The sequence below is a fragment of the Egretta garzetta genome, unplaced genomic scaffold (genome assembly GCF_000687185.1).
Source record: "Egretta garzetta isolate BGI_Z169 unplaced genomic scaffold, ASM68718v1 scaffold314, whole genome shotgun sequence".
NCBI lineage: Eukaryota > Metazoa > Chordata > Aves > Pelecaniformes > Ardeidae > Egretta > Egretta garzetta.
This window is the reverse complement of record NW_009259531.1, coordinates 3,971,407-3,981,642: the sequence shown is the minus strand read 5'-3', so window position 1 is coordinate 3,981,642 and position 10,236 is coordinate 3,971,407. Positions and strand designations below refer to the sequence as shown.

The 10,236-nt window shown below is 41.1% G+C and overlaps 1 protein-coding gene across 1 annotated transcript in view; it reads right to left on the bottom strand.

The window, feature by feature from the left end:
- LOC104125202 (galanin receptor type 1) overlaps positions 1 to 7,634 on the bottom strand; it is a 16,216-nt gene extending 8,582 nt beyond the window's left edge. The window contains exons 1-2 of the mRNA XM_009637618.2: positions 6,891 to 7,634; positions 5,607 to 5,672 (exon numbers count right to left, since the gene is read on the bottom strand). Of these exons, the coding sequence (XP_009635913.1) occupies positions 5,607 to 5,672; positions 6,891 to 7,598 (774 nt within the window). The 5' untranslated portion in view covers positions 7,599 to 7,634. The remainder of the gene's footprint in view (positions 1 to 5,606; positions 5,673 to 6,890) is intronic.
- Between the last annotated feature and the right edge of the window lie 2,602 nt (positions 7,635 to 10,236).

Sequence of the window (10,236 nt, the reverse complement as noted above, 5' to 3'; positions counted from 1 at the left end):
TCAAGGGAGCTTGCAAAATAGCTGTTCAATTCACATCCCCAGAAACATTCTTAAACTTGAAAAAGCATTTCAGATTCTTCAGTTTGCAAGTCTTGTTATTTGGTCTTTAAAGATGTACAGGACAAAACTGAGTAAACATTGAGGAACCCTGGTGTGTTCCAGAGGCCAGTAAAACACCACAGGGGCATTTCATGATCAGAATAAACCTTGGTGTGCATTAATTTCCATTGTTAAATCCTCTTATTTACTGCAAATGTACGTCCAGTGTTCCTAGGGCTGGGCTCTTATGAAATACTTTTCAACACTGTTAGGCAGGGAATTGTTAACTTTCCTTGAAGCCAAGTTACAGGCTTGCTGTACTCTGCATAATGCAGAAAGGAAGTAACAGAACTGAAATATACTTTATTTGTGATAGAGGGGTGCACGGGATTTCTGAGCATGTGGTCTTGCTGGCTGGCCTCAAGAAATGATTGTCCATAACTGCAAAGGGGAATCCTGCAGCATGACGCCATCTCAATTTTAAGGTTGACAAACTTGTGCAGCTAGTATGGCATTAAATGGGGAAACAGACAGTTATGTTATCTCTTCTGCAAGCAGAGTCTTAGTTCATCATGCAGAATTTCAGCCTGAGCTTGCAAAAAGTCCTAAACTTATTCCTTGATCTGATGCACAAATATTACATATAAATGGAAAAGCATATTGAATTGAGCATGTCCAACATTGACATGTAGATGGCAAGCGTATATAAAAATTTGCAAAGTAGGAATCTGAATTAAAGGTCAAACTCTTTTGATAATGGAGTCAAGATGCAACAAACTTTGTGCAAGGAAAATTTTTGCAAAGTTTCAAGTGTGCATAAATTGAAAAAGCTGCTGTAGTTTGAATATAAACATGCTGTAACTTAAAAGCTTACAAATCGCAACCCAAGCACACAGAAACTTTTTTTTTTTTTTTTTTTTTTTTTTTCTTTGAGGTATGTGCCTGGGAGATTGTTAAAGACATATTCGTTATTTTCAGCAAGTGTTTGAACACTGACTTGGAGCAGGTGGCTGTCAGAGCTCTCTAGGTTATTTGTAAACTCGGCCTGTTCAAATAAAATGTGTTTGTAATTAACTTCACAACCATGTATCTAAATATTGCCCACAAGTATGTTGGCCTTAGATAGGCCAACCTATCTAGCCTTCTAGCCCATAAATATCTTCAAATAGCATAGGCTTTCAGTACAGTGTTGTGGCAAGTGGGACAATGATAGACAGCAGAAAGATCACAAATAATAGAAGAGAAGGGAAAGGCGACTTTGCAAACACCATGCACAGAATGAAATCCATACTGGAACCCCAGGTATATCTTGTGGCAATGTTGTCTGGCAGACAACAGCCGGGTAGTGAAGCCTGGAATTTAAGACTTATTTAGAGAAGATGCTTTGTATACCAGTATCCTCTGGGAACTTTTTGACAAGGCTTCCTTGAGAGGAAATGGGGTGGCAGTGCCATGCTGTTTTAGGTATATGTGTCAGAGCTCCTTTTAATTGCGCAGATAGCTAAAAAACTTAGTTGTTTTAATTTTTAACTGTTTTTTTCTTCTGTATTTGGGTAACAGACAGTAGGCAAGCTTGTCTGCACGTGCAGCTCTGCTTGGTCCCTGGGCAGCTGGTGCTTCTCTGCTGGGTGCAGACAGCGCACACCAGGTAAGCCTGTACAGGAGGCTGAGCACAGTGCTGTGGGGGCAAGCACTGGAAAACCATGCTGTGCCAGAAAAAGACAAAAGGAAGCAGTAGAGAAAACAAGCAAGAGAGTTCTTAGAATAACAAATTTGTAGTACATTAAGTTCATTAGTAGTTCATTAAGTTTTGTTCCTGTGGGTTTGATTTATTTAAAAAACAAACAAAAAAAAACCCCACACTTTTTTTTTAAAGGTATTGATAGAGTTTACTGTCATAATATGATCTTTAAAGACAGTATTGATAAACATTCTTTGGAACCACTCTGACAGAGGTAAGGACCAGAGTCAGTCTGTTGGTACCTCAGCACTTCTGTTTCCAACCAATTAAAAAAAAAAAAAAGCAACAAGACTTTGCTGCCAACCTGCCTGGCTGGTGTTTAATACTGCTACTCCAACAGGGTTGGAGGGAGACCTACTGTGAATGGCAACAGTTTGCACTGTGACTTCTCCATGCTCAGATTCAGTTAAACCCAGTATTATTTTGCTTTCTTTGCTACAGCAGTGCAAGTAGGAAAGTCAGGCACAACATATATTTGCACAACACTGGGACTGTTCATTTGGCCATGCTATCATCATCTCTTTGGAAATTGCCCTAGGCCTGCATCTAGCAGTATCTCTCACTTGTTCTGTAAATATTGGCCTTACCCAGATTCACATGTTGTTTTGAGATTCACAGGATGTACTAATAGCAGATAAAATACTGGCTCTTCTATGACCTTTCAGGCGGCTTGAATTTAGATTTGTCCCTGTAATACTTCCTTACTGCATGCATTTCTGTGTTCCATGGCTATGTGAATTAGGGATGATGTCTCTTCTGCCTGTTAGTGTTTACAGGATTTGGTGGTGGAGGGAATGGTATTATACTAAGATTAAAACAAGGTCAGTGAAAGCTATAGATCCAGAAATAAGTCATGACATTTTTAAAAAATCTTACCCAATGTTATTGGCTTTTTTAGAAGCAGCCTATAATGGAGAATAATAGCAATGTGTTTTCGGCCAGTATGTGGAATATTGTTTATGAGAAGTTCTTTCTCTAAGCTCTGTGACATTTGCTTTGTTTCTTAACTGTTTTATCTTGGTGGTATTCTATCTTGAGGAGCCTCTATAGCACAAAGCAGAAGAGATTCTGGAATTCTGAATGTCAAAACAAACGACAGTGGTGATGCAGGCAACCATTTCACTGAAAAATCTTGTTCAACAAGAACAGACTCTGCAATTTAATTCTTTTGAGACATTTACTCACATATGAAGCCCAGTTGAATGTAGTGAGATCTGAACAAATAGCTGTTTGCAAAATTTATTACTTATCTGTTTAAAAAAAACCAAAACAGCCCCAAACCCACAAACCAAACAAGAAAAAAACCAAACAGACCAAACCCAAGCCCCCTTTCCTTAGGGGTGGGAGGAGGATGATAGCTCAAGTGTCCTGCTTTCTTGAAATTACAGGAATGAGTAGGAACTGAGTGGACATAATTTCAGATGGTACTCTTTTGTACCAGTATGACACTTCATTTTCCATATCAGTGTGGTCAGTATACACGCTGTGAATTAACAGATGTGAATCAGGTAATTTTATCACCTCCTATTGGAAGACTTTGCTGTTTGTGTTACACTTTCTTTTGATAGATCAAGGCAACTAGGATTTAGCCACTGAAGTCACACATGTATTTCAGAGCAAGCTACGTGTCTGTGTATGCTAAATTAACCTTTCAAACATGGAGCAAGATTCATCTGTCAAACATCTTTGAGCAAAATAAGCAAAAGCTGTTCACTTAATCTCTGATGAAGTTTATGAATTAAAATTCAACAAAACTGCTTGTCACTAACAGACCAATCAAGTACATATGAAGGAAACTAATTTAACAGAATTGACATGCACATACCAATTTCCTATTAGGCTCTAATGTGAAGTGTTCTTAAGAAGATCTGCTTTAAATGATTGACAGTCAATGTGTTTCAAGTATACTTTGAAAGCATATGCAAGATCTGAGTGTGTCTGCAATCTATCCAAGAAAGACTCCTTATAAAGTGCTAAGAGAAGTGGCTGAAACAAAATATACTTGAAATAGGTACACTAAACATGCTGTTTGGCCTGTGGGAAGGCTAGGTGTAATGAACCAGTAGAAACTAAATATAATCTATAGTTAAATTTTGTTAGGATTCATAGACATAAAGGAACAGGCAAAATCTCTGTAACAGCTCTAAATCAGCTTGAAGCAGCACAGGCCAGACCGTTAAATCTGTAGCGCAGTTTTGCAGAGGATACACCTGAAAGATAATATTTTCGTATTAAAAAAACCCCTAAGTTTTGTTTGAGATGCAGTAATAGCTGCTAAAGTGCACAGTTAACCTCCTAAAGTACCTCCACTTTTTCCTGACTAGGTTGATCATGAAGACATCTATGTTGATGAGAACTGTACACTTTTCTGTGATACCTTAGCTGCATACAGAACATTAACCTACTAAGATTGGTTTCTTTCTGAGATAAGGAACAGACGGCTATGTTATGTTTAGGGATATACCTTTTTGTCTCTGCTACAGTAAGTCTCTTTGAAAGAGAAATCAATACAGGTACCAGTTCAGGTTATTATGAGGTATAGCTGCAGCATGCTGAAAATCTAGTATCTTGAATTCCTCATCTTGTGAGTAATCTAGATTTACAGGAGGCATCCTGTAATGCTAGTGAATAAATCACTGTATGTAACTTGTCATGCCCAGAGGTGGTTCCATGTTTCAAAACGTGTAGCTTGTTGTAGCTGTGGTACCAATGTCTTTTATTGCTGGTGTCATGTCAAAGCTTTGCTTTCCTTGTCTTGCACCCTTTTCAATCAAATGGCCACGTTTGCTGTAACAGCCTTAGTTTTTGTCATAGACAGCACCATGGCAACATCTTGTAGGTCTGCTCTAATGTGGCAGGTAGCCGCTGAAACTGTCCAGTACATTGGCTGAGAGCAAATTAAAGCACTCCTTCGTCACCTCCACTGGCTGTCACATCTGCTTGGAGGTGCACATGCTGCTCATTTGGGTTGTACAGTTGCTGTGTTACTGGCACAGATTGTGACCTGACTGTCCTATCAGCAGCTAATGATAGCACTCCATTACTTCCTGTCCTTGACTAGAGAGATGGCCTACAGTTTTACTTACCCCTGCACACTCAACAATTACAGCATTTCTGACTGAAACAGCATTTTCCCCTTTCACATCAGGTGAATCTGATGTTGTGTCACTGAAGTCTGAGTTTTGCTACCTGAAATTATGGCTATTATATGGCTTATTCACTCTAAGATTCTTAGAAACTTTTTTTTCCTTTTTTAAATGTTTTTCTCAGTAAATACTTGCAATTCTGCTTACTTCATGCAGCTTGAGCCAGGGATAAGCCTGTTCTTTGGCTTGCAAAGGGATCAAACCAGGATCTGATTCCACCACCTACTTAGATGCAAACCTTAAGAGAGATCTTAAATGCAAACTGCAGCAAAACTGAAGTACTTCAGCTTCAGGATTCTTCATGTATTTTCCTTTTAGCTTGCTGAGGTACACTCAAAACACCTAGATATTTTTATAGTCCAAGTATCTTACTGGCTGCCAATGTAAAAAGATAGTATTTGTGGGATTCTATTGTAGCACAATAAATCAAAAGGCAGTCCAGCAGGCCTGTACATAGAGATCAATATAACATTTCAATAATAGCGTCATTATGTACTGAGTCTATAAAGATACAACAAACTGTCAACATGAATTCTGAACTTGAGCTGGAAGACTGGTACATGAATGACGCTTCATTATGCAGATGGAGCTTGAAAAGGCTACTGGTTATTTTAGAAACCTGACATATCTATTATATTAGTGTACAGTATCAGTGTACAGATTAAAGTAAAGATATTTACCTTCTTCTTTGATCTCTCTGACTTCTTGGAAATGTTCTTCACTTTCGTATGGAGATGATATAAAACCTTGGGGGAAAAAGGAGCTATATGTTGAATGGGAAATTGAATTGCGTGTATCAGTATTTGAACTTCTCATACAAGCACCAAAAATTAAAAAGGTTGTTTTAGCATGACTTCAAGAAAAGTTGAAGTTGATACTTTGAGACTTTTAATTCTAAGCCTTCTACAGTTCTTTCTTCTTCAAGAAACAAGGTTTGGAAAAAAGCATTAAAACCACTATGCTTCCAGAAGATGTAGTTCAGCATATATTAAGAACTCAGCTGGCACTATACTGAAATCCACAGGAGTCTTTCCATGGATTTTGAATTTTAGATTGCACCTCAGATTATCTAAATTTATTCTCTACGTTGATTTTATACAAAGGCAGAGTGCAGGCTGCCAGTACTGTATCCTGGTATGACTGTCCTGCCTGAGGTTTAGAGTTTTTTAGCTTAATTCTAAGTGCATTGTCCTGTTCTTAGCACTGATGATATCAGAACAGATTAGTATCGAAAGTAATGTATTTTTTGATTAAACAGACATGAATTTAAATTCCAGGAAAACTCCCCCCGCCAGAGGCTAGACATGCAACTAGTGACAAGGTAGTCTAGTCCCTGGCAGTGCCTGCACAATAGGGTATTAATTCAAAATTCACAGAAAACTTATTCTGCATGCTATTACAACTTATAGACTTGCTATCAGTCTTAAATATGCTAAAGATCAGTAAGGAGAAACCAAAAATTTAAGCGATAGCAATCCAGAAGAAGAATGGAAGGGATTTCTTGCTGAATAAAATTCTGATGCTAAGGTCTCTTTGCAAGTCTTTACAAGACACAATGTCTGAGCTTTGTGTCAAAAAAAAAAAAATAAATCAGGGTGATGTCTTTATCTAATACTCTTTCTGTACACAGAGTTTTTCCCTCCATGGATTTTTCCTCTTGCCAGGAGCAAACATTTACTATCAAGAGAGAACAAACTGAAAAATAAGAAAACCAGCAAGAGTCTTTAGGAGATTTGGGTGTCAATTTAGCAGTTGTAATCCTTTTTGTGAGCTGGTGTAATTTCATTCTCTGTTTTCCTTCCCTCCCCCTGCCTCAGAGAAGTATTCTATACCAGGAGAGAATATGGAAAGGATTGGATCTATTATTTATTGGCTGGGTAGCTTGAGTGTACTCATCCAAGCCACCAAGGATCTGGGATGATCTTTCCCTCCATCTAAACGTTACTCACGTCCCTCTCACCTACCTTGGCGTAGCAGCAGGTGATGAGCACCAGGGGCAGGAGGTATCCCACCAGCAGGATGGTGATCTTGTACATCTGCTTGGCTGTTGAACCATCTGCCCAGTGCTCCCAGCAGAAGGAGCTGTTGGGTGCTTGCTGATGACCACTCATGAGGGCCTGGTGCTGGGCTACAGGAATGGCAATGAGTAGAGACAGCAGCCAAATGACACCTACACCGAGGGCAGCATTGCGCTTGCTGCGGATGCAGGGTGAACGCTTGGCATGGACCACAGCAATGTATCTGTCCACAGACATAGCCACCAGCGTAAAGATGCTGACCAGCATTGTTGCCATGGCCAAGTAGTGAACCCACTTGCAAAAGAAGGCACCGAAGATCCACTCTGGCAGGGAGTAGATGGTGGCCTGGAAGGGGACGCAGAAGAGCAGAAAGGAGAAGTCTGCAATGCTCAAATTCAGGATGAAGATGTTGGTAGTGCTACGTGATGGGCGTCCCCCAGGCTGGAGACGCCCCAAAACAACCAACACCAATGTGTTTCCCACCATTCCTAGGAGGAAAATCAACCCAAAAAGCACCGGTACAATCACCACCTCCGGGCCACCCCTGGTTGCTCCTGACCAGCATGTTGGGGCCCGTGTTTGGTTAGTCTCAAGGCTGCACTTGCTGATGTTGGCTCCAAGGGAAAGCATAAAATTGTCTTCCTGCTCCTCCATGGACTCAGGCTGCTCAGAAGGCAAGGAGCAGTCGCTGTAGCCCTGACTGCTATCAGGTAGGTCTGTGTTTGTTAGTGGTGGCCAGAGGCTGGATGCTTGGGTTTTCCGATGCTTTGTGTTTTTGCTTTGGGGAGCAATTTTCATCAGATGATTCTTCCAAGCTCTGTTTGTCTCTGGTGCAGATTATTCCAGGAACTGGCAAAAAAGGGGGTTGAGGAATTTTCTCATCCAAGAGGTAGCTGCAGGTTTGCCAGGTGCTGCTGGAGAAGCTCTTGTGGCAGAGGAAAAGTCTGTGCTAGCAGACAGCTTGGAGGAGAGGCAAAGCAGCAGCAGCTCAGCTTCCTCATGCCCCTCCTCTTCTGATTCCCTCCCACGCCAGTCCCTGGATCTGCGACTGTTTTACCTGCTCTCCCAGCTCCGCTCGACCTGTGACAGTGAGAACAAATGCTGTCTGTGACCCGAGCCTTTCAGAAAATAAACCCTGATCAGCTCTGTTCCCTTACTTTACTACTAATGAGGAGGGGAAGAGCAGAGCAAAAGCAAGTTCTCATCCGAAGGGTTGGGTCGAGCAGCTGCTGCTGAGCGATAGCACGTGCAGTTCTGAGAGGAGTAGCATTGGAACTGGCTACATGAGAAGGAAAAGGGCTAAAATACATTTTTTATCAACAGAGCAGGATTTTTTTGTTTCATAGTCTTTAATGTGCTCACATTAGAGTATAAAGCAATCTGGATAGTTGCATTTTCAACACAAAAAACTGGGATAGCCTTAGACTCATCAGCTGGGTCCTACCACTTCCTGGATATCTGCCCAAATTCCTTAGTGAACCACTAAGGTCCACTCCTTTTGTTCCAGTATAAAGAAGTTCCAGGTTCAGCCCAGTAGTGCCAAGAGCATCTGCACTGGGAAAGGAAAGATTCAGTCTTGGTAGCTTTGAGCAGCTGTGATGTTCCCTGACAGGGAACACAGATACGGATTAAAAAGAAAAAAAAAAGTTTTATTAAGGATTAATGGCTTAGTTATAGTGTGTTTGATGCTTACTTATAGAAACAGTACATATGTTTTAGAAGACACTGAGTAATTTTGTTTTAATGGTATGTTTCCACATCTTAAGTGATTCTGTGAATTCTGCAGGCAGTAAGGAGGGAAACAAAGTTTAGGCAAACATTAACAGCACCTGCACCCACATGTGGGGCAGCTTCTTGCATAGAAGAGCACACATCTCGATTTGCAGTGGTTACAAAGCTAGGCACTTCATCAGAGTGGCCCACCACTGGCTCCTGTGGATGTGGGGGCTAGGCTGGAGGGAGCCCTGTAGTTTTTGAAACAAAGCTCAGTAACTGAGAATTGCCTGGACTTGTGACTTGTCTCTAAGCTCTTGTTGAGGGAGGTGATAGTGCTGCCTTCCTCAGCCTGCCTGCTCTGATATACTCGTTCAAAATCTGTTATGAAGCTAGACTCCTTATTTCCCCCCACAGTTCTGAGGCTAGTTACGGGGTGAAGTGGGAAGTGGCCAGGGAGTGAAAGATGTTTAAGTTGCAGCGGAAAATATATCTACCCTTGTTGCGTGCCCGTGAGCAGATCACTGGCTGGCCAGCGACCTGGATGCCATCCCCAGCGCTCTCAGTCTTCTGCGGCCCCGCTGCCTCGCGTGATGTGGCACAGCACCTCAGGCACCATTAAGTCTTCCAGTGCCCCGAACCTTCTGTCTGTTTTCTGGGATCTCTGCCCTCAGCTTGCAGACAGCCGCTTGCAATGAACCACTTCCAGGGACGCTGCGAGCCTTGGGGTTGTGCTGCAGATCTGAGTGCCATCTACTGGCATTTCATCTCCTTCGCTGCTTTCAGACAGCTCCTGTGGCGGTCCTTGTCCGTCCTTTCCCTCAAACATTACGGTCCCACCGTTCTCTGTTGTTTCCCTCGCAGCCTTGTGCACATCCACACCGTTAAACAGTGAAACTTAAATACGCTTGCTTTTCTTTTTGTGATAATATATGACCACTGTAAGGTTACTTCTTGTAATACTATTCATATAACTTCATTGTAACATTTTAGAGAAGGCTAATGAAGGTGATTTCAATAGTTATTGCTGTATTTTAGATCTGTTTTGGTTTTGTGGTTTTTTTTTTTTTTTAAATCTTCTTTAGTGGGCAGTCATACCAGAAAGTCTTATTTAAGAAGCACCCATAGCAATCACAACAAATGGGAGTCTGCATTTTTTTCTTTTAGTGGTTTTAGGCAAAATACTAAAAACTGCAGCACGAGCGTTTTCTACTGCAGGGGATTTGAGACAATGCATGCAGTTTGAGAGTTGCATGCATGTGTCACCTGCAGAACAAACACAGCTTTGCAGATCTAAAAGATTGCATGGCACACTAAGCGTTAAAATGGGTAGAGGACAGCACAGTTCTAGCAGTGAGGAGGTAGAGATCATAGGATTGTTTAGATTTGTAAAAATATTTTCAAAAATCTCCTGACTTCTTGCAGAAGGGACATTACTGTCTTTCTTCTCCATCTTCAGAACACTACTAAAATTTTTTTTAAAAAACTAAACTGCTTTGGGGTTTTTTTTGTTGTTGTTGTTTTTTTTTTTCAGATTTCAGTGAGAGTGTTATAACTGGGGGAGTGGGAGGAAAGGTGA